Here is a 23,656-nt window from a genome sequence, read left to right on the forward strand (position 1 = left end):
TACCGATTTTGCATAAAGCAGGTCCATCCCTGGTATTACATCTTGGCTATAAAGTTGCATTTATTGTGTTGTGCAGGGGTGGCATGAGGAGGTGCTAGTCTACCAGGAGGAAATTGAAGGTTTAAGTACTTTGGCCCAGCAGGTTCTGGAAGAAACTCACATAAGCAGTAGAGTCAGTACAAGGGCTACACAGCTTACCTCACGCTACCATGCCTTGCTACTGCACTTACTGGTAAATCAGCACACCACCCAGTTACGCATACAGTTTACCCAACACAGTACATCTAACCTTTTCTTTTTGACTGTGGTATAGGAGACTATAAAACATCTTAAGGAGGAGCTATCTGCCATTGATGAAGCCCAGAGCGTTTTCAGCACATTTTCTGACTGGCTAAGCACTGCAGAGAATAACTTTAGCAGTGTGGCCACCAGCATTAATGTTGTTGATTGTGTTGCAATGGAGAGAAAAATGAAAAAACTAGAGGTACAGAATACAAATATTGTTTTACTCCTTTTGCTTTTTGCTGTACACAACTCTTTAAAAATATGTGGATTTTAACTTATTTAACACATTCTATCTTGCGACTTAGGCTTTACAGCGGGACATGGAGCTGGGTCACTCTTTCCTAAAAACCATGCGAGAGAAGACAGAGCGAGTTATGGCCTTCCTGGAGGAGGCAGAGGCTGAGAAACTAAAAAAGGAAATCAGTGACCGTCTTTCCCAAATGGATGATCTAACGGGTGCACTGCGGACTGAGCTCAGCAGTCAGGAGAAATGTATTCAGCTCTCTAAAGACTTTTTGGACAAGTATAAGTCCCAGAACCAGTGGCTTACGGAAACCAAGTCATTTTTGTCTCTCCCTGTGGAACTTAAAGCTGAACTCTATCAAAAAAAGGCACAGCTAGCCAAGTACAAGGTTAGTCATATAAAATAAAGCTTTCTCTGGTATATACTGGTATGGGATATACACAGTACAAGTAATACTGTATATACATCATCCAGTCACTTCAAAGAAAGTGGTCCGCAAAGTAAAATGTCACAAAACATCCAAATTTATTGTTAATGTAGGTTACTGTTTAGAATCCACAATAAACATATGAAAGAACTGAAATTCATGCAAGTTATTTTTGGACAATGAAGTATGTGTTTCATTTACTCTCAAAAATCGAGAGGTCAGGTGTCAGGTGCTCAGGTGGTGCTAGAGTGACATAGGGAGGTTGAGAAGGTTGCTTGAGGTGCCTGCACAATTGGTGGATGATTCACAGAGTTCATGACTTGTATAATTGTATCTCCATACTCGATATGGATGGTTTCCTTGTTTTGAACAGGACTGCAGGACTGGTACAAGTGGTACAAAAATAGCAATCAGGAACTGGCTAAATTGGGAGAAAAGGGGAAATGAAAAAAGTAAAAGTTAATTGTTACAGAAAAAATTACTTTTTAGTTATAAGATTGTTTTGCAGAATCAAATGGCTTGAAACAAGTGTGAAAATGATCCGTGTCATAGTTTACAGTACTAGTGGAGGTAAAGAGGGTGTTCACTCTCCTGTTGCTCCTGTTCACTGTTATGTTGCAGCAGTAACATTACTGGTTGGTGGGTTTTGTTTTGGGATTGTGGTTAATATAGTACCTCAATAAAACTTAACTGTAGGCCCAAGATTGTTAAACACAGGCTACATAAACGTGTATATTGTTTTTCTACAGACAGTTCAACAAACTGTGCAGTCACATGAGCCAGCTGTGAATTCAACCATTGAGAAAGGAGAAGCTCTGCTTGAAATAGTTCACGATCCAAGTGTCAATGAAAATATGGCCAAGCTGAAAAATGGTTACCAAGAACTATGCAAAACAGCCAAGGTATTTAATCTGAGAAAGAAGTATTTTTATCAAAGCTGTATGTAACTCTCACACAACACATTTGGATTCCATGGTAAAAAAAAAAAAAATGTGTGTGTATTCAGGCTCACTTGCAGAAGCTGACGGAGGGGGTGAAAGAGCACGAAGATTATAACAGTGAACTCCAGGAGGTAGAGAAATGGCTGCTACAAATGTCTAGCAGACTGGTCACTTCTGATTCTATGCAATGTGGTAATCTAGAGCTGGCTACACAACAGCTTGCCCGACACAAGGTATGTGATACCATTTAGGGTGATTGATCACATGCTACTGTACAAAAAAATATTCCATATATGAACATTTTGAGCTGTAAGTAAACATTATATCACTGAGGGCAGACATTTTTGGATGTCATATGCTACACGATAAAGGGCCATGCACTGTTATTATACAGCAGCATTATCCTTGATAATAGATAGACAATAAATAGAAACGTATTCGAATTTTTATTTATTCTTTTTAAAAGAAACATTTTCTAGCAGAAATGTATGTTTATTTTTGACATGTTTACTCTCTAATTTAGTCCTTTACTCCTTTTTCCAGGCAATAAGGGAGGAGATAGGTAGCTTTAAAGAGCGCTTGACAAGTCTGAAAGAGAAAGGAGATAGTTTGGTTAGTCATTGTTCAGAGCAGGTTCAGTCCAAAATCAGCCAGCAAATTCAGGCTCACCAGCAAGGAACCAAAGACAGCTATACAGCTATTTGCAATACATCTCAAAGGGTGAGTATCTTAATTCATTCACATACCATATTAGCTTACCAATCACATTTTTTATTCAATACCATAGTAATTGTTCTAATATTGATCCTTTTCAATGTAATACTTGATGCCATGCCTGATGTACTTTCCATGGCTTTTTTGTTTGGATACCCTGAATTTACATGACCCTACTTTTGATAAACATGGATATAAAGTGCTAAATATTTTTGCAGCCTAAATTTTGTTAAACCCAGTTTTGAATCTTTGAACTTAATTTCTTTGGTCTGGCGCTTGGGTGGCGCAGCAGTAAATTACGTTACTCCACTACCAAAGGGATCCAGGGTTTGAATCCTCAGCGGTGCCATCAGCTGGTCAGACGTCTACATTCAGACATGACTGGCTCTGTCTGAGGAGGGTGTGTGTGGCTGAGACCCTGCAATGGATTGGCGTTCTGTCCAGGATGTTTTGCTGCACTGTGCACTGTGATTCTGGGAAAATCTGACCCACCTTGACCATGACAAGCATAAAGCAGTGGTAAAACATGAAAATGAAATACATTTCTGGTGATCAGTCAATTTTGATGTATTACAGTGAGAAAAACACAATGTTCTCTATTTCTTTAATATGTTCTTTGTATAGGACATGAAAATATGTAAAACCATATACATTACCTTATGTATTGAAATATGTCACTACAAGATTCTTTAGCTAAATACTAAACTTGTGTCTCAACAGGTCTATCAGAGTCTTGACCGGGAGCTACAGAAGCATGTTAGTCACCAGGACACTCTGCAGCAGTGTGAGACCTGGCTTTCCACTGTACAAGATGAAATACATTTACATTCACAGACCCCCTTTGGTCTGCAGGAAGCACTAAAACAGGTTAGTAAAATCAATCAAGTAACATTGTTGCTCTAGTCCCTTCATTTCCCCCTACCATGTGACATTAGTATACTACAATATGAAAAATACTAATATAACATAAAGTATCTCAAAGTAACATGTATTTTTTATTGCAGGTGAAACACTTTAGGGCATTGCAGGAGCAGGCCAGCACCTATCTTGATTTGGTTTGCTCAGGGTGTGATTTATCAGATGAAACTGTTAGAGCCACAGCTGCTAAGATCCAGGAGATCAAAACCATGGTGGGTTTGGTCATTTATATTTCATGTTATGTATCCTATTTTATTATTATTGTCCTGCCTCTAATGTGAGTGCTGCTGTCCTGACCATGTCACTTAATGCAATGCCACAGATTGAAGAAAGAATGACCAGAGCTCAACAGCTGTCAGAGAGCTGGAGGGAGATTAAGGATCAAAAGCAGGAGCTAGCTATACTCTTTCAGGATTTGGAACAGCAACTACAAAGCCTCTCTAGGAGACCGGCAGAACTGGATCCCAAGATTGCTTTGAACATGCTAGATCAGACCAAAGTAAGAATTACCATAAGTGCTTTGCATATATTTTTGTTCTTCTGGCTGTTCTGTTCATCTGCTCAGTATATCACCAGTAAATCATACTCAAGCAAGTGCATGCAAGTGGGAACCCACTGTCTATTAATATTATTCCAATGAAATGTGCAAATATATGCAAATTATTTTACAAATTACTGCCAGTATGTTTATCTGCAGTGGTTAGTGTTTGTGGTATTGCTTTGCTGTTATGATTTATTTTCATCGTTTCATGCCAAAACTGGCATTGTTCAGATGAGCCAGTTTTAAAAACTAAAGTGTTTAACAAATACAAGTGTTTTATGTAACAATATATAAACTGATCTTAAATCTTATATTTTTAAACTTTATTTTCCAATTAGGAATTTAGTGAGCAGTTGCAAAGCAGTCAAAGTACTTTAACAAAAATGACGGAGTATGTAAGTAAGCTTACAGAAGGCAAAGCTCCCCCAGAACATGCAGAGCTTGACCGCCTGAGTCATGCATGGCTTGAGCTGTGCCATCATGCCAACAAGCTTCAGGCCAAAAGGGAAGAGGACCTGCTGAGGACAAGGGAGTACCATGACTGTATAAGTGCATTGGAGGCTCTGTTTGAACAGGTTTCCAAAGAATGGGACAATCTAGCCAGGTATGGCTGTTTACAATCTATGTTGGCTAGTGATTCTTGGTAAAACTTTACGTTTCCTAACTGTGTCCAAATTTTATGATTTAGAACTGATGCTGAGAGTTCAACTAAGCATTTAGAGGCTCTTCGGAAACTTTCAGTTGTCCTAAAAGAGAAGAAGAGCACTCTTGAGGACCTTAGAGACCAGAAACAGAAAGTGATGCATCATTTAAATCTGGATGACAAAGAGCTAGTGAAAGAACAGACCAGCCACTTTGAGCAGCGATGGGCACATTTAGAGAGTCTGATAGAGAGAAAAATCCAGGACTCTATCCAGACCCTTAAGGACATGGCCCAAGTTGAAGCTCGTCTGAAAGAGGCAAGAGAGTGGGCTGAGGAACAACAGCCTGCTCTGTCTGAGGCTATGAAAATAAGCCCACCACCAGAGGTGGCCCAGAGCTTTCTGTTTGACCATCTCAGCATCTGCAGTGAGCTTGAAACAAAGCAGCTTCTCTTGGCACAAGCCATAAGTGATGCTGACAGGGTTTTAGCACATTTAGGCCTTAATGAAAGACAGCGATTGCAGAAACTTATCTCAGAGACCCAGGCTGAGGTAGAGTCATTAAGTATCAAAGTTGCTCAACGAAAGAAAAACCTCAGTAAGGCTTTCACAGAGAGGACACAGTTCCTACAAGCTGTCAGTCAGGCCATTACTTGGGTTCAACAAAATGAGAAAAAAGCCCATGCTGACGACTACATAGCTCTCCTGCCAGATGACCTAATAAAGCAAGTAAGGGCCTGCAGGAACATTCAAAGCAGCTTGAGGGCTTACCAGACTGAGCTAACTTCTTTATGGGCACAAGGCAGAGATCTTATGAAAGACGCCACAGAAGATGAGAAGGCTGAGATGCTTGCCAAGCTACAAGAGTTACAAAATACTTTTGAGGTAGCTTTGCAGAAGTGTATTCAAAGACTACAGAGTCTAGAAAAGGTATTGGTAACAAGAAAATACTTCAAAGCAGATTTAGACAAGACATGCCAGTGGTTAAAACAAGCAGATATTGTCACATTTCCTGAAATAAACCTAATGAATGGAGATGCAGAACTAATGGGACAACTTACAAAATACCAGCAAACACTGGAACAAGCAGCAGAATATGAAAATCTCCTGCTCACTGTCCAAAGAGCGGGTCAAGATATACTGCCAACTCTCAATGAGGTGGACCACTGCTACTTAGATGAGAAGCTTAATAGTCTTCCACAACAGTACAACAACGTCTTGGCACTAGCAAAAGAAAAACAGGAGAAGATTCAACAAGCAATTCTTGCACGCCAGGAGTATTCCTCCTTTATTGATGTGACATACAAGGCATTAAAAGAGCTTGAGGAACAATTCCATAATCTTGGAACTCACCCGGTTGGTCTACAGACAGAGCAAGTCATCAGTTTGCAGGATGATTATAAAGCACTGCTTGAGGAGTTGACAAATCTTGGCCATGCTGTTAGTGAGCTCAACCAGAAAAAAGAGGGCTTTCGCAGCACTGGTCAGCCCTGGCAGCCTGGAGAGATGACCCAATTAGTCAGCCTGTATAATGGTTTAAAGAGGTTAATAGAACAAAAAGTAGAACATCTCGATGACACATTGGAATCATTTGAAGACCACCAAGCCATGGCCATGCAGGTTGACTCTGAATTAAAAGCAACTAAAGAACAGCTAGTCAAAGTGAATGCGGAGACACAGTCGGCTGAAGAAAGGCTGAAGAATTATCACGCCCTGGCTGCAAGTCTTCAAGGAGCCAGCTGTCACCTCACCAGACTCATGGAGCAGATGGGCAACCTTGCCTCTCACATGGATCCGGCTGCCCATGAAGCCTCAAAGCAGAGGGTGTTGTGCTGGCAGGAAGAACTCCAGTCTTTACAGTCTGCAGTTGGGGAGTTGATAGTGGAATGTGAGAACAGATTTGTGCAGAGTAAGGACTTTGAGACTGAAGTAAAACGTACATTGACTTGGCTGCAGCAGATCAAAGATGAGCTGGGTTGTGCTGTCGTTGTTGATGTAAAGGTGGAGAAGGTTCAAGAAGAGATCAGGAAGCAGCAAATCATGCAGGAAGAGGTACAGTCTCGGCTTAGAATCGTGGCTGCTCTGAGCACTAGGGAAAAACAGAAGTACACCAGTGCTAACGAACTTGTCCCAGCTCATGTGGATTCTAGTCTACAAGAAATGGCAATGCTAGAGGCAGACGTTCAACAAGCTCTCAGTTCTAAGCAGGCAAGTGTTATATCTTTCTAGCTGCTGTGTTATAAGGATTGCAAATTTTGTTTTGCACTAGTTTTACAACCTCACCTTTTGATTTTTAGATCACACTAGAGCAAGCACTGGCTTTTTGTCAAAAATATCACTCTCGAATGCAAGCAGCATGCGAGTGGCTTGAAGATGCTGTAGGCTTTCTGCAGCAGGCCAGTCTCGGAGTGGATGTAGAGAACTATGAAGAGTGCCTTCGCCAGCAAGAGGATATAATGGCAACTGAACAGGACTTTCTGGGTGTGTTGCAAGAGCTTGAGGCGCTCCCACCCCAGTTGGAAAATATGGTAAATCCCACAGCCAAAGAACAACTACGATTAAGTGTGGAGTCTGCTCAGCAAAGAGGGGTAGAAGTCAGAGACAAGCTTCAGTGTCATCAGGATGTTTTAAACAGGTAAAATTTTTAAGATCTGAGTTCTAACTCACTGTCTGTCTTCTTATGATCACACATCAGTACCATTAACTTTCTTGCACCATAAAGTTACACAACTGCATGCTAATATATGGTTTACTGACTCTACAAACTTTTTAATTATAATTTATTAGACTCAATGCACCTCATAGCAAACTTTTTGTGGATTTTGCCCATTTATCTTCCAATCTAGTAATTTCCAATTTCTGATTTTAAATCCGCTGCTGCTTGTACAACCCCCAATCTGATAGGAAAGCTGAATCATCACACACCAGTATGTGGCCGCTTCTTATCATCTGCCAGTATTGGGTTCCCACACAGAGCGATATTGTTTACAGAGAACCACGCTAGGCTCCATGTGACTTCCCTGACAGGTCACAATTAATTTATGAAGCAGCTAATAATAATTAACAATATTACTAATATAGGGTTTAGTAGTATTGTTACTATGGGAGAGGGTTTTTTTTCTTGCCACTATAGCCCTTGGCTTGCTAAACATTTTTTTTTAAAGAAAATGTCTATTGTAAAAAGTATTATACAAATAAATTTGACTTAACTATTAATAAAAAGGTTACAGTACTCTTGGCCTACATCTTTCTGTGTAAGACAAGGTACGTTATTATTAAGTGCTAACTGGATGTGGTTTTGCCAGCTGTATAGCACAATGGATATCCTACCAAGATGACAGGCAGACAGTCATTGAGTTAATGAATGAGGCAGAAAAGAAACTGACAGAGTTCTCCACAGCCAAGGCTGCAACTATTCAGGAGGCAGAGGAAAAACTAAGGAGTCATAAGGTATGAAAACTTGTTGGACTAAATTAGTATTTTCAGTTGATATGTTATTTAAAAATTTCTTCTTTTCTGTCCTGCAGTCACTGGTGTGCATGGTGAATGGATTTCAGGACAAGCTGACAGGTCTGGAGGAACAAGCGTCTAAGCTAGAGCAGATTGGTAGTGATACCAGCAAAGCTACCATTAGCCGATCTATGACTACAGTATGGCAGCGATGGACAAGGCTGCGAAGTATAGCTAGAGGCCAGGAGAGAGTGCTGGAGGACACAGCTCATGAGTGGAGGACTTTCAGAGAGAAGGTAATCTGATATGAAAGAAAGGCTGTGAGTTAATACTTGGTAAGGCAGAGATTACAAGTACTTTATTGTCATTGTCAGAAAATATACTGATGTGCGTTGCTGGTTTGGTGCCAGTGTGTTTGTTGGTTGAGATAGATTTTCCTATGTCACTGGAAAGCTTGCATCTTAAACTGCATTTTTCATACCTAGTAGAACAATACCAACTCCAGAGATGGCACTACTTTATCATACACATATTATGTTTGTGATGGATATATGTATCTGGGCTTTGTTGATAAAAAAATTAAATACACTTATATTTCTAAGACTCCAGTGGATGGATGTTTATGTTATTTAGAACTAGATTTTTAGTACTAGTGCTTTTTATAGTGTGTACTAAATTTTGAGGTGACACAAAAATGTTTAGATATGTCTGAAGATACCTGTACACACAAAACAGATAACCATAGCAATTTGACTTCCCAGTACATTTTGTGTAAATTAAAAATGAGGGTAAAATGAGAGAGAGTACACTGTGTTTCATTTCAAAATGTAAACATCAAGAATTGATTTCCACTACTTACACACACAATCCCCTTGCATATCATGGCCCATCTATTTACTTCATTTTTAATAATTTGCATCATTTATTGAGCTTCAACCTTACTTTTGAATACTTTTACTGTTTCAGATGATGAAATTAAGGTCTGTGGCAGAGGAGCTAAAAAGCCGTGTTCCTGAATGTGCTGTAGAAAAAGCCTCTAAAGCCACACTTCAGTCTCTTTTGGAGCAGTATGAGCTGGTCACTCAGGACCTAGAGAGGGAACTGTCCTCGCACACACTTCTACGACAGTATGCCCTCAATCTGTTGCATGATGTTGAGGTGTCAGTGCCAACCACTGATCTTGACCAACTACCTAGTCTAAGGGAGATTAAAGCTGTGCAAGATCAGTTTGAAAGGTAAAGTCATGAAAAAAAATAGGTCTTTTCATCTTGGGTAGTTTTTTTTACCAGACCTTTCTAATCCTTTCTTTCTTTTGTAGTCTCTTGCAGAAGTCCAGGACAGGTAAAATATGTGTCCAGAAAGAACTAAAAGATAGAGAAGAGGTGGAAAGAGAGCTAAGCTTGGTGAAAAGTTGGATTCAGGATTCAAGAGAACTCCTACTCAACCCCACTGCTGATTTGGACATTCTTACACAAGAGCTGGAGGTGATAATCTGAGTTGTAGTTATAGTCATAATCTAACCCAAACATGAGCTGTTTTACTTTTCCTTTACAAAGTATGTGGATTAAATACTTCTGCCTTTGCTTAGGTAATGCATGGAGAACTGATCACCCACCGTCAAAATGTGGATAAGATTGCAGAACAACAGCAGACCAAGTATTTGGACTTGTACACTATTCTGCCATCAGAAATCTCCATGCAGTTGGCTGAGGTTGCTTTGGCTTTGGGTTCAATTGAAGATCAGGTATTTCTCCAACAACTTTTTACTAGTTTTACATAATTTACTATAATTTTATGTCTAAATTGTATATTTTGTGCTTAAGATCCAAGCCAAGGAAAGAGACATTCAAAAGACTACAGTTATCAAGCAGGAATTTAACTCCAGGATCCATGACATTTCAGAGAAATTAAAAACTATATCTACAACACTCAAAGAAAAAGCCACAGACACTGATCAAGCCAAAGAAGAAACTCAGGTAGGATACAAGTGGTTTTAACAATTTGTGCTCTGTGCCTGTGATACCCTTCTTGGTGAACACTGTTGAGCTTTTTATCATATCCATGCATAGGGTTTCTGTGATGAGCTGGAGAGCTGTGGCAGAACACTTGCTGAGCTGATTGCAGCGGTGCAGGACCTTGGTCGGCGTAATCCACTTTTGGCCAAGCAACTTAGTGATGCCATTTCAAAGTTAGGAGAGATCCACCACCGCACCATCCACCTGGCAGAATACAGAATGGTTTGGCTGAAAAAAGTAGGGATCACTGTGATATATAGTATAAATATTTATATTTAATTTTACATTTTCAGTCATCATTCATTCATTCATTCACATTTTATCTTCAGTTAATGCCTTTTCTTGATCAGGGGCATGGGGAGTCTAAAGCCTTGCTGGAAACACTGGGTGCTGGCACTTATTTGTTCACTCACTTACTTGAATCTAGAAGCACTTTAGAGCAAACAATGCACATTTTTCATGTACCTGAAAGCCCAAACAAAGGGGGAATTGAATTAATGAAATCATATGATGTTATAAATGTTTGTCCTGTCTTTCATTTCAGGCTGACACACATCTAGAAGAGTACAACGAGATGCTGGAGTTTATAGTAAAGTGGACAGAGCGAGCCAGAAGCTTGGTTAAGGCCAATGTCATTTGGAACTCCTCCTCTCACTTGCAGGAGCAGATCGTATTGTACCAGGTGGGCCACCTAACTCAAATATTGTGTAATTATACACAGGAAAACAGTCCTAGGCGTTTTTGTGACTATTTGATTGACTTAGAGCAGTGGTAGCTTAGTAGTTAAGGTACTGTATTGGTAATCAGATGTCTGCCAATTCAGTACCCTCTACCGTCAAGTTTCCACTGTTGGGCCCTTGAGCAAGGCTCTTAACTCTTAATTGCTAGAATTGTATTCTGTTGTAACTGTATGTCACTAATAAAAGCATCTCCCAAATACCGTAAATGTAAATGACTACATTATTTTAATAAAAAGACAGTTAATTTTTGTTTACTTCTTGTCTGTGCAGTCTGTGTTGCATGAATCATCCGAGCTTCATGGGGATCTGGAGGCCATGCAGGAGAAGGTGGACCTGTTGTCTGAGTCTCTGCACATGGAGGCCATGGGACAGCAGGTGGCTGAGCTGAGCCGCCACACAGAGGAGCTTGAACAGTCCATCAGATCTCGCCTGCAGAGTCTACAGGATGCCACTGAGGTAAATTTGTTGCTGGAATTTCAATTCACAATTACACATAAATGCTTTATATTTCACTATGAGTGCAATAATGATTATGAGAACAGCCCAATCATGTAACTGTTAAATTCCATTGATCAGGACCTGAAAAAGTTTGAGAATGAAGTAAAAGCTCTGCAAACAGCTCTGGAGCAGGTCCAGGCCACCCTCACATCTCCCGAACTGGCGCGCCTGAGTCTCAAAGAACAGCTTACTCAGAGACAGGTAATATTTTTCACCAACTTTAAAAAAGAACTGACACTGAACTGTATGGAGTAACATTGTGCATTATTCTTGTTCACTAATGGGTTTGGTGTTCTTTTGTAGCGTCTGTTGTCAGACATGGAGAATTTTAAGCAGCAGGTGCATGCAGTACAGACGAGTCAAAGTGCTCTTCGGGTTCCAGAGGAGGTGGTGATGAACCTGTCTATTTGCCGCACTGCTCTTAACTTACAACACGAGGCCAGCCAGCTGCAGCACACTGCCATCCAACAATGCAACATTCTTCAGGTAGAGAGCTATTTAGAGACATTGTTTAATACTTTAGGTTTGAGTTTAGGTTTAGGTTAAAAGTTTAGGTTTGAACACATTTAGTATGCATGTGTATTCAAATGCACTAGACTGCCTAGCATTGTATCATGTTATTTTAAAAGCATAATATGTCTTACTTGTCCGTGTATCCTGTGTCAGGAGGCAGTGGTACAACATGAGCAATATGAGCAGGAGGTACAACATTTGCAGGGACTTATTGAGGACGCTCATCGGGTCATCCAGGACCGTCCTATTCCCAGCAGCAATATCCAGCAGCTACAAACCCAGATACGTCACCATGAGGTGAGTATGCAGTATATATATAAGTTATACTTCTTAAAGTAGCTAATACTTCCATTACCTAATGTCATTGTAATTTGCCAAACAGGAGTTGGCCCATAAAATCAAAGGCTACCAGGATCAAATTGCATCTTTGAACTCAAAGTGTAAGATGCTAACTGTAAAAGCAAAGCATGCCACCATGCTTCTGACTATAAGAGATGCAGAGGGCCTGACTGAAGAAGCACAGGAATTAGACAGAGCTGCAGAAGTCAAGCAAACCCAAACAAAACCTACTACGGTAAGTAAGAGTCATTTTGTGTTGTTTGACTTCTCTGAGTAAATAAATGTAAAAAAATGAATATTTGCCTTTTTGTTTCATTCTTTTTGCGCCTTCATGGTGTCAGATGACACCACACACCTTTTTGTCTCCTGTTACTGAGGAGTCTGGGGAAGAAAGCACCAACAGCGAGATCTCCTCAGCTTCTTTCTATCGCCCCTCCTCTCCTTTGACTAACACTGAGGCTTCGCTTAGCATGGTACCATGTTGAAAGGAATTTTACTATTTACACTTGTTAAATGTTGACATGTTTAGTTTTCTTTTAAAAAATATGTCTTATCTATTTAATTTATCTAATTTGCCTCTGACCTTTACTGAAAACTAACTTTCAGCCTTAGCTTTATTGTATCTTTATTGTATCTTTTTTGCTATTTTGCAGTCATTAGTCCTGCATTGTATCTAATAAATATCTCATGTATTTAGTTGTCCATGGGCCAAGCTAATCTGGTCAGAGCTCCCATACAAGAGCTGTATGATCCAACCTTGGAGTCTGTATCTAAACTAGATGACCTTCAGCGTTCATGGGAGACCTTGAAAAATGTGGTATGTCATATGCATGCCGAAACAAAGAATTAGATTTAGATCCTCTGGTGCTTTTTAATATTTCATATGTAATTTATGTTTCACTTCCCCAATGTTACAGATTAGTGAAAAGCAAAAGACTCTGTATGAGGCTCTGGAGAAACAGCAGCGATACCAGGGCTCTTTGCAGTCCATTTCCATGAGGATGGAATCTGTTGAAGCTAGCCTAAATAAACCTCCTTTGCATGACCAAAGTCCAGACAGTCAAATGATTTTGCATCAGGTGAGTGAGTGTATTTTTTTTGTTATTATGCACCATGTCTAATTATTTTGAATGGAATTGATTTTCATACTTTATGATGTGTTTGGATGAAGCTGTTGTTCATTAATACTACTGTGTTAAAAATATGTGGTTATTAATAAGTTACTATGTTGTCATGGTTAGTAATGTAACTACATTATTATTATTATTATTATATTTAATTGTAGGGTACTACATTGAGTTTGCTGTGTTATAATAAATGTTGCTAATATATGTTAAACCATAACACTGCATTGCTCTAACTATGATGCTTTATGGTAAGTATTTTGTAATATATGAGGGATCTTCAAAAACTTTTGCACTTTTATATTTTTGTTGGAAGTGGTGAGGGCGGAAGGAGTAGTAGTTGGTGTTATAGTGTCTAAAAGACTGAGAGAGAACTTATAGTCCAGATTTAGCGGCATCTGAGTTCCACCTTTTTGGATGCTCAAAGAAGCTTTAAGGGGAAGAAGATTTTTATGTGATGATGATATGAAAGCAGTGGTGCATCAGTGGCTACATGCAACCAAAAACATTATTTGTTGATGGCATGGTTGGTACGACGCTGGGAAAAATGCACTGGAAGGTGACTATGTAGAAAAGTGATGTCATTTGTTTTTGAAATTCTTAAAAAAATAGAGTGCAGAAGTTTTTGAAGAACCCACGTATTGAACGATGAACTTATCATAGTGCCTTTTTACTATAATATGTTTACTATAATACATGTTGATATTTATGGCAATTATATTATTCACAATGATAGTAACATATTAATGCATTTATGTTAACCTATATGTACTGTTTGGGGTTTTGCAGCATAATTGGTTGTTGGCTTTGCAACATTTAGCTATAAATAAAATGATTACAGAAAAATGACTGGAAAGCAGTTTCCTAATCACTAATTATGATTTACAGAGTCTAATGAAAGACATTTTCAAGCTGCAGAATGACATAGATGAAATGCAGTCAACCTTTGCAGATGACCTGTTTTCCGACTCTTTGGATTCTGACACTGCTGACCACCTTGCTATGCAGTCCACCCTCACAGTGCTGTCTGATCGTATGGCCACCATTAATATGAAAGCCTCTGGCAAACGACAGCTTCTGGAGGTACACTCTCATGGCCATTATTCTATATTGGATTATATTTTTGAAGCTCAGTGTAAAGTAGGTGTTTTATGCCTCAGGAGCGTTTAAGCGATCGCCTGGAGGCACAGCAACAGGAACAGACCTTACAACGCTATCTTAGTCAGGTGGATGACTTAGAGCAGTGGCTGCTAAGTGCACAAAGCATGCTCAACTCCACCCTTCAGGATTCACAGATGAATGAGCAGCCCTCAGACTGTGAGGTTAGAGCACTTTTTTACTAGCCATGTGTATTTATGTAGTTATGTTTATATGTGAGTGAGAAATGTGCAATTAGCACTAAAATTTAGACATTTTTATTTACAAATTTTACAGCCATGTTGTAAATGATTGTGGTTCACTGTGTGATTAGATGAACTTTTTTTTTCAAATGTAATTAAAAAAAGAGTAATCAAACAAGTAAACACAAGTAATAGCAGACCTCAGTGCATTCAGATTTTTAGGTTGCTAAGCTTTAAGCAGATTATGCATATGTCTCAGTATTTTAGTCACTGGTGGCTGGAGTGGCTTTCAGGTGATTAGTGGATTCCAGTGCCTTGATTGGCACTGGCAGTCAAGTTGGCCCGCCCCTGCTTTATAATACACTACCAAACTGCCACTCATTGGTATAGTGAGAGATAAAAGAAACTCTACCTTGAGAGACGCGGATAAACAATTATCACCATTTAAAATGTGCATTGGAAGCTTATCATGTGAGGGATTAAAAATAATGTCCTGTTCTTAAGTATTGGCTAGAGCAGCAGGTCTCAGCTCTTGTGCTTGGAAGATTATAGGAAAGAAGCATGTTCGAGCTGGCCTCTCTCTTGTTATTGCTGCAGAACATGCTGCTGGAGATTGAGGAGAAGGTGCTAGCTCTGTCCGAGCTCTCCCTGCACAGTGAGGCCCTGCTACTAGAGGGACAACCAGAGACCAGGAACGAAGCTGAGCACCTAGCCAGGAAACTACGCACCTTAAAGAGCAGCCTTGTGGAGCTGCAGCGAATGCTACAGGACAAACAGCTGAGCATCCAGGTGAGGTCCCAGCATTGCAAGGCCTTGTTTATACATGGATGATTTATGTGTTGTATTTTTTAAGGATCTTAAAAGGGATCATGCTGTTTAGTGCTGTACGAATGTCTGTTAACATAAATGCTCTGACTAAATAGGTTAATCCACAAAACCTAAACTTTGTGCACATTTTGAAGCAGCAAAACATTTGAGCTAAAATTTTGCATAATCTGACTTTTGGAGAATTTAATAGTCAACAGAATTATGTAGTTTTGCTATCCTGGTCTGTAAATGAAAAATAAATGTATGTTTATTTAAAATGAGTTAAGCAAGATGTGTGAATGACTTAAATAAAGAAAAGACCACATGTTATGAGTTATTAATGCAGAAATCCAGGGAATTCACAAAAGCAGATAGGAGACCTGTGTGACTGCTAACTAAAAGTAATGTAATTACTGATTGGCTGCTATTTCTTCATTGCTATGTTTCCAGGGATTACTTCAGGAGCCGTCTGATAGTGAATCTGATTCCAGCCTTTCTCAGAGTCCTAATATGCAGGATTGGCTGGCCCAAGCCCGCAGTACACGAAGCCTGCAACACCAGGACACACTGCAGAGAAAAAAAGTACACACACATTAGCAAATGTTGCCAGTCAAACATTAAAATATTTCAAAACATCACTGAATTATGCAGAATTATCAACACTACAAAACAACGCTTTGGTGACCTAGTAGATTTAACAAAAAATAAGGGTAGTATAAATATATTGAAACAAAGCTTCGATGGCATAGATAATATACTGTATATAAAAGCCAGTTATGTTTTTTTCACAGCACAGTGGGACCACACACCTGGTCCTGTTACCTGTATTAGTTTCACAACAAACTCACACACAGACTGAAAAACTTAATTGTTAACATACATATTATTACACAGCATATAGGTAATGAATGATATGTTTTTTTAATCTAATAATAAGAAATCAGTGTTTAGCTTTACTGTGACTGTCTTCAAGCATAATGTCCATACAGATGCACATAGCTTTATTATTGTCAGTAGGTTAATTTGAGAATGTTTAATCACAGTACTTCATTCTCTTTGGAAAAAAGGAACTTGAGGAGCAGTTGGCTGAGCAGAAGATGCTGCTTAAATCTGTAGCTAGCCGAGGAGAAGAGATCCTCCACCAGCAGGCTTCACCCAGCAGTCCCAGGTGTTTATGTCTCCTAAGTTGTTTTTTTTCCCTCACAACAAGTCTTATTTCATGGAAAGTTAAAGCAGAATGTTTAACTTCAATCCTCAAATAATTATTAGGTGTATAGAAAGATGATGAGTCGTAAATAGCTTCTGTCCCAGTGTTTTGTGCAATGTAATGATGACATCAAAATTGTTTTTAATTCAATAAAAATCCATTTTAATTCAGCTTAGTAATTCTTTTTATTTTACCATTTATATATGTAGATGCAATTATATGTTTTAATTTGTTCCAAGCATCAACAAAATTAACTTAACATTTTACCACATTATGAACATAACCCTCTGTGTCTTTAAGGCTCTGCAGTGTGAGTGAGGTATTCACTCCAGAACTAGAGCAGGTGAGCCAGGTTGCTCAGGGACAGAGGAGACAGATATGGGAAAGCCTGAAAAAAGACCAGACCACCAAACTTAAGCTTCTTCAGCGCACCCTGGTGCAGGATATCAAACAGCCAGTATGTGATTCAATTATTAAAAGCAGAAGTGTTTTGCTACAATAGAGAACAGCTTATAGAAATTATAATTTTTTTTTTTTTCAGGTTTATTCTAGGACTGCTCGTGTGAACACTTCGGCTCCTGTCTATAAAGGAGAGGCTCAGGTCAACAAGTCCACATTGCAGTCATTATACAGTGAAGTTAGCCAGGCTGCAGAGGACGTCTCTGCACAGGTAACACGGCTTGTCACTGTAACCATGTTTACATACATATCCCTTAAATATTTTATGCAAAGTGTGACATTTCTTGCCCTGTTGTGTGAGCAGGGTGCAGGTTCAGTAGAAGAGCAAGGCATCCAAATGCAGCAACAGCTGTATACAGCAGTTACATCCACCTCATCTTGGCTGGATGATGTTGAGAACACTCTGTTCTCTAGGTCAGTGCTTTTGACGGAGAATGCAGAGACTCAGCTCTCCAACCATGAGGTCAGTGACTTTTCTTATGCCAAACTAACATTTTAATAAATTAGAACAGAAGTAGTCATCATGTTATAGTTAATACCTTACTTTATTTCCATGTCTTCTAGGCTTTATGGAAAGATGTGGCTGAGGTAACAGAAGAGGTGAAGCACAGTCGCATACTGTTAGAGAGTGTTGTGGGGTTGCCTAGAGAAGAGCAGGCTCTGATGGTGGATACTCTTGACTGCCTGTCTCAGCGACTTGGGGCCCTAGACTCGGCAGTGGAGCGTCGATGTGATAGAATGAGGAGCAGAATGCAGGATCTCACTGCCTTTCAGGTTAAAGTCGCACAAGTTTAAGCTGGTGGTGAACCTTAATATTTTCCTTCAGTAAAAGCATTACCTGGGTATCATCTCTTATGGTATTCTTTTTTTGTATTTTTTACAGGCTGAGCTGGAGCTACTTTCCTCTGCTCTTAGTGAGAGAAAGTTTCAAATTCTACAGAGGCTGGCAGGGATTCTCGATCAACCAGCAGAAAAACAACTGGAGGTACAAGAAAAAAACAGTTCTGATTATTTATTTACATTAATACACAAATGGTTGTTACAAGTTCGTTTCTGATCTTTGCCCTCACAGACTATTGCAGAGGCAGAAGAGTCCCTGAAAAAATTAGAGCAGAAAATTACAGACCTAAAATCCAGAGGAGCAGATCTCCAGCTAGATCAAATTTCCACTAATGAACTGCTGAAACTTCAGGTACACATTCAGTCTATACCTATGTGTATGAAAGCAATACTTAATTTTAGAAAAAAATTCCATATTGTTTAGAATGGTATTTTTGTGCGCTTAAAAATAATGATGTGTCTTTTTATGTTTAGGATGCCTATGAGGAGTTGGCGATAATGGTGGGCTCACGCCGGAGTGGCCTGAATCAAAACATGGCTTTAAAAAGCCAGTATGAGCGAGCACTACAAGACTTGGTGGATCTGGTAGATACTGCTCAGGATAAGATGGCTGCTGGACAGAAAATAATTGCTTGCTCAGTGGAAGAAATCCAGAGTCTGTTAGACAAACATAAGGTAAACTGTTTGTTAAAGCACATTCTTTGATCCTACATGTTTTATATAAACCATCATAAAGGGCTTGTATTAAATGTTGCTTTTCTAGGAATTCTTTCAAGGGTTGGAGTGGCACATGGTCCTGACTGAGACGTTTTATAAAAAAATCAGTGCCTTTGTTCTTCCTCAAGAGAGCCAAGCTCTAGAAGACACTCTGGCCCAGGCACAGGATGTTCTAAAGCAGGCTCACAAGAGAGGAGTTGAACTTGAACATATTCTGGAGGTTAGTTACATGGAGATAAGCTCAGTCATTAATGGTTAATAATGACTGTTATTCGTAATTAATCTTTACAAGTACTTTAGCATCCAATGGATTGTCATTTATTGCTCAGTTAGCTGGCTACGCTTAACTATAACTGTAGTTAGGAAGTTCACTAGAGTACAATACAGTAACATTTAGACCTAGCTGTCTGTGTATGTGTTCTTAAAAGAGACAGTTGCATTTATTACTAAGAATCTGTAAATAAATGCAAGTAATTAAGAGCAACCACAAAGCTAACACTTTAGTGTAGTGACAAAAGTCACTTGGCATTAAGACAGATAGCATTGATCTTATATGCTGAAAATTTAGAGTTTAATTGGTCTAAAACCTTACATATAAAATCTAAAGTGGTAAAATTATAAAGGTCAGATTGCATTGCTTATGATGTTGTAATTGTCATTGAAGGTAAATAGTTGTACATTTTTAAAACACAGCTATCGTTGCATGCATATTTTTACAGAATGTTTGTGTGATTATGTATATTTGTATGTGTTTACTTATTAGACATGGAGCTGCCTGGTACAAGACTATCAGTGTCTAAACAGACATTTGGAGACAGTTGAGAGCCGCATGCCTGCTGTTCCTCTCCTAGAAGAGACAGAGGAGAGGCTGACAGAAAGAATAGCGCTATATCAGGTATATTATTAAGCAATAGAACACGAGAGGGAGTGTGTTATCGCGAATAATCACGAACCGAAGGTGAGTGCCGTAGATCGTCACAGCCGTGATGTTATTCGCGATAACACACGACCTCAAGTGTTCTATTGCTTTCATACAACAGTTTTTACAAAATAAAGAAAGAAAATAAATCAAAGAAGCCCTGAATTTCATATTAAATATGCTTTAATATTGACAATACCTTCCGCCAAAAAGTAGTTCCACAACGAATATAAAGTTTAACACTACAAAGCAGACATCCCAAGTTGCAAAAACTCATTTCAGGGAGGTAAGAACAAGAAGAAGAAGAAAGCAAGAACCTCCGAAGGGAAAAAAAGAAATAAAAAAACCTCTCGCACACACCAAAGGCTATGGATGAAAACAGAACTACTAGGAGCTGCTAAAATGGCTTAACTAACTGTTCGCGTTACAAACACATTAATGTTCCCTACATAGTGCACTAGATTGTGTATCAGATCATGGATATATGTTCCCTACATAGTGCACTAGATAGTGAATTAGACAATTGGTTATGTTCCGTACACAGTGCGCTAGATTGTGTATCAGATAACGGAATTAAAACGCGACCGGGAAAAAAAGTCTGTGTCGCCTGCATGTGCGTTAGTGTGCATGAAGCTTGTCGTTAATGGCAACGCGTCAGCGGAGTAATACCATTGTGGTGTGAAAAGACCGTGCTGTTATCACGAATATCAGCACAGTTAGAACGCTTCTCAACCAATCAGATTGTAAGGTCGGAACTACCTGTTGTATAAATACTAAATATTGTTTACATCCCACCCTGTTTTGAGATCTTTTCTATGCTTATTTTTTGAGTGATGTAAGTAATGTAATGTCAGTAGGCTAATACTGTTTTATATTATTAAGGGGAATTTGATCTTATTTATTCAGGGCTTGAAGTCTATTTTAGCTGAGCACCAGCACAAGCTACATCAGGTGCTGGAGGAGGGAAAGGGCTTGCTGCAGTCTGTGGCCTGCCACAGTCTGGAGAATCAACTTGCTCTGCTGGGAGAACACTGGCTTAACCACACCAACATTGTCAACAAGGAGCTGCAGCATCTGGAATCTATTCTTACACACTGGACAAGGTCTGGGCCCAGCATGTGCATACTACCACTTAAATGTATAAGTTAGGAATCACTGATTCGTTTTTAAAATGCTGAGTACTTTTTAGTGGAAATTGATGTGATGGTTGTTTTGCTTAGGTATCAGAATGAATCTACTGAACTTAATCAGTGGCTACAAGAAGCTCTGGAACGTCTGGAGTTCTGGAGCACTCAGTCAGGAACTGTACCTGAAGAGATAGAGACTGTTAAAGACCACCTCTCAGCTTTCCTGGTTAGTGTCAATGAATGCTATCAAAAACTTTAAAAAGCTAGCCAGTATATGGATGAGCTTTCTAGGTGCAAAGTAAGGAACCTTCTTCTTCTCTGTGTAGGAATTCAGTAAGGAAGTCGAAGCTCGCTCCAGTTTGAAGGTGTCAGTATTGAATGAGGGAAACCAGCTGTTGAGGCAAAAGAAAGCAGATACAGGTGTTCTTCGGGCTGAGTTGGCTCGTGTTGAAGCCCAGTGGACAGAGCTGCTCACTCGTATCCCGGTAGTACAAGAGAAACTCCATCAGGTAATGTATTGTATGGCACTTTACTACAATTACCTAGGTTTTCTTAGCTGGCCAGGATTTATTCGAGGTTCAATGACATGTATGATTAAAAGGAAACATTTTGAAAGAAAAAACAGATGTGGACTACTAATCAGAACAAAGGCACCTCTTTAGCCTAAGCAGTGCACTTGTACATATTCTGGGGATACAGGCTTGCGATAAATTTGTTTGGATGTTGGGTTTAAAACAGAACACTGTCACTTCTTCAGAATCACTTATTCAACCTTGATTGTGACCCTTTTGTTGAATTTGAACCTGCTGTGTGGTAAAGTTGGACTTATGCTTCCTTTTTATCCAGTCCCAAATGGACAAGTTAGCTTCCTGCCATGCCATCACTGAACTTGTGAACTGGATCTCACTGATGCAAAATGTGATTGAGGAGGATGAAGAAAATCTTAAAGGAGCTGTTGGCTCTAAAGTCATTCAGGAGTTCCTACAGCGATACAAGGTAGGTCCAGCTTATGAGACTGTGTTTTAATTATTTTATTTAGTTCTATTGCCTGTCTTAGCCGTTATGTCTGAGTTGTTACTATATTTATATATATACTTAAATTCATAGGATTTGTTTTTAAATTATACTATGTTAAAAAACTAGTAGTGACTATAATGATCTAACAAGTGTTACATCGGGCTGTTTTCTTTTTCAGTGCTGACACAACCACCAAAACATACATCTTGCATACAATCACCTGACAGTAAATGCATGTCAACCCACACATGACAGTAGTAAAGTATATAACTTCTTTTTTAACTTCTTTGTAGGGATACCGTGTGGATGTAAACTGTAAACAGCTGACCGTGGACTTTGTGAACCAGTCAGTGCTGCAGATCAGTGGGCACGATATAGAGAGCAAGCGCAGTGACAAGACAGACTTTGCTGAAAAGCTAGGAGCCATGAATCGCTGCTGGCAAATACTGCAGGCTCGCGTTACAGAGAGGGTAAGACTTTCCAAAACTTTCCACCTTTTGCTGTGCTGTAAATTAGTAAATTAGTTCATTACCTTACTGTAAAGTGTGTTTTGTTTAGGTTCAGTACTTGGAGAGCTTGCTTCAGTCTTGGCTGGAATATGAGAGCAATGTGCAGACCCTTAAGACCTGGTTCTGCGCTCAGGAGGAGCGACTTAAAAGAAAACGGAGGATTGAGGATCTCTCCTCAGTGCAGAATGCTCTCAAAGACTGTCAGGTACAACTGGAATAAGTGCTTATTAACTGAAAATAGGTACCATGTTGGTCCCTTGACTACACATCTAAACTCTCAAAGGGCTTGTTTGTTAGTTTAAAACTGATTTTACCTTACACATCTCTCTCTTTTTCATACACATATTTCATGCACACAGGAAATGGAGGAGATGGTTAAAGAGAAGGAAAAGGAGGTGGAGAAAGTAGAGGAGCAGGCCTGTGCTCTTGTTCAGAACAAGACAGATGAAGCCTGTGCTGTTGTCATGGAAACACTCCAGGCACTGAATCACACTTGGGCCAATCTTGATCATTTAGTATGTTCACTTTTCCCATTTTTAACCGTCAGCTTAGTCTAAACCTGTTTATAGATTATTTGATTTTAGCTTTAGTAAACAATGCACTGTGCTTTACAGATTGGACAGTTGAAGATCAGTCTGAGGTCAGTGTCAGATCAGTGGAGTCAGTACAAGTGGGCAGCAGAGGAAATCAACAGCTATTTGACAGAAGGAAGATACTCTGTGTCTCGCTTCCGCCTGCTGACTGGTTCTCTGGAGGCTGTGCAACTTCAGGTGGACAGTCTGCAGGTAGGTCGGTTCTCAACTCCTAGCAGATGTCATCTTTGCTGTACAGAATGAACAATGTTAAATGTGCCGTGTTTATGAAAAGATCTAAATGCAAATAATTACCACTGGTAATAATTTCTACGTGGTCCCTTGTGTGCATGGGCCAGAATCTGCAAGAAGAGCTGGGAAAGCAGGAGACCAGTTTGAGAAAGTTTGGAGCAATCATACATCAGCTACTAAAGGAGTGTCATCCATCAGTGTCTGACTCTCTAAACAACACACTTAAAGATGTCAATGCCAGGTAGGTACAAAACCCTTTACATGGATACTATATATACAGATCACATTCACATGAGACAATCGAAATGTTGAGGGTTCTGCCATGCAGCCTCTGGCCCTTAACCCTTTCCACTCCAGGGGCGCCAAACAATAGGTGACTTTGTGCTCTTAGCGGAAAGAGCATTTCATTGTACTGTACATACTGTATGTACAGTATATGTACGTACATATGACAAAGGCGTACCATCCGCCCCTTAAATATTATTTCCATGTGTAAATGT

General features: G+C 39.5%; 1 protein-coding gene across 18 annotated transcripts in view; it reads left to right on the forward strand.

The window, feature by feature from the left end:
• The window catches only part of syne1b (spectrin repeat containing, nuclear envelope 1b), a 100,668-nt gene that overhangs the window by 60,890 nt on the left and 16,122 nt on the right, over window positions 1–23,656 (forward strand). For 13 of the 18 annotated variants that reach the window (XM_063006904.1, XM_063006905.1, XM_063006902.1 and 10 more), the window contains 51 exons: window positions 77–232; window positions 314–484; window positions 591–917; window positions 1,706–1,858; window positions 1,963–2,130; window positions 2,441–2,617; window positions 3,332–3,478; window positions 3,616–3,741; window positions 3,852–4,028; window positions 4,409–4,674; window positions 4,759–6,919; window positions 7,009–7,346; window positions 8,017–8,161; window positions 8,239–8,457; window positions 9,128–9,396; window positions 9,480–9,645; window positions 9,750–9,905; window positions 9,985–10,137; window positions 10,231–10,413; window positions 10,721–10,858; window positions 11,157–11,372; window positions 11,493–11,615; window positions 11,718–11,900; window positions 12,081–12,224; window positions 12,310–12,501; window positions 12,608–12,739; window positions 12,964–13,083; window positions 13,184–13,345; window positions 14,279–14,473; window positions 14,551–14,712; window positions 15,328–15,519; window positions 15,988–16,119; window positions 16,605–16,705; window positions 17,045–17,201; window positions 17,286–17,414; window positions 17,508–17,666; window positions 17,768–17,977; window positions 18,087–18,188; window positions 18,276–18,395; window positions 18,518–18,718; window positions 18,807–18,980; window positions 19,524–19,655; window positions 20,586–20,782; window positions 20,900–21,032; window positions 21,133–21,315; window positions 21,653–21,802; window positions 22,117–22,293; window positions 22,382–22,537; window positions 22,692–22,847; window positions 22,947–23,117; window positions 23,264–23,397. In XM_063006904.1, the coding sequence (XP_062862974.1) occupies window positions 77–232; window positions 314–484; window positions 591–917; window positions 1,706–1,858; window positions 1,963–2,130; window positions 2,441–2,617; window positions 3,332–3,478; window positions 3,616–3,741; window positions 3,852–4,028; window positions 4,409–4,674; window positions 4,759–6,919; window positions 7,009–7,346; window positions 8,017–8,161; window positions 8,239–8,457; window positions 9,128–9,396; window positions 9,480–9,645; window positions 9,750–9,905; window positions 9,985–10,137; window positions 10,231–10,413; window positions 10,721–10,858; window positions 11,157–11,372; window positions 11,493–11,615; window positions 11,718–11,900; window positions 12,081–12,224; window positions 12,310–12,501; window positions 12,608–12,739; window positions 12,964–13,083; window positions 13,184–13,345; window positions 14,279–14,473; window positions 14,551–14,712; window positions 15,328–15,519; window positions 15,988–16,119; window positions 16,605–16,705; window positions 17,045–17,201; window positions 17,286–17,414; window positions 17,508–17,666; window positions 17,768–17,977; window positions 18,087–18,188; window positions 18,276–18,395; window positions 18,518–18,718; window positions 18,807–18,980; window positions 19,524–19,655; window positions 20,586–20,782; window positions 20,900–21,032; window positions 21,133–21,315; window positions 21,653–21,802; window positions 22,117–22,293; window positions 22,382–22,537; window positions 22,692–22,847; window positions 22,947–23,117; window positions 23,264–23,397 (10,691 nt within the window). The remainder of the gene's footprint in view (window positions 1–76; window positions 233–313; window positions 485–590; window positions 918–1,705; window positions 1,859–1,962; window positions 2,131–2,440; window positions 2,618–3,331; window positions 3,479–3,615; window positions 3,742–3,851; window positions 4,029–4,408; window positions 4,675–4,758; window positions 6,920–7,008; window positions 7,347–8,016; window positions 8,162–8,238; window positions 8,458–9,127; window positions 9,397–9,479; window positions 9,646–9,749; window positions 9,906–9,984; window positions 10,138–10,230; window positions 10,414–10,720; window positions 10,859–11,156; window positions 11,373–11,492; window positions 11,616–11,717; window positions 11,901–12,080; window positions 12,225–12,309; window positions 12,502–12,607; window positions 12,740–12,963; window positions 13,084–13,183; window positions 13,346–14,278; window positions 14,474–14,550; window positions 14,713–15,327; window positions 15,520–15,987; window positions 16,120–16,604; window positions 16,706–17,044; window positions 17,202–17,285; window positions 17,415–17,507; window positions 17,667–17,767; window positions 17,978–18,086; window positions 18,189–18,275; window positions 18,396–18,517; window positions 18,719–18,806; window positions 18,981–19,523; window positions 19,656–20,585; window positions 20,783–20,899; window positions 21,033–21,132; window positions 21,316–21,652; window positions 21,803–22,116; window positions 22,294–22,381; window positions 22,538–22,691; window positions 22,848–22,946; window positions 23,118–23,263; window positions 23,398–23,656) is intronic. The other 5 variants (XM_063006907.1, XM_063006909.1, XM_063006918.1 and 2 more) reach the window with 1 other exon arrangement.

Source organism: Trichomycterus rosablanca, chromosome 13 (assembly GCF_030014385.1).
Source record: "Trichomycterus rosablanca isolate fTriRos1 chromosome 13, fTriRos1.hap1, whole genome shotgun sequence".
NCBI classification, from domain to species: Eukaryota; Metazoa; Chordata; class Actinopteri; order Siluriformes; family Trichomycteridae; genus Trichomycterus; species Trichomycterus rosablanca.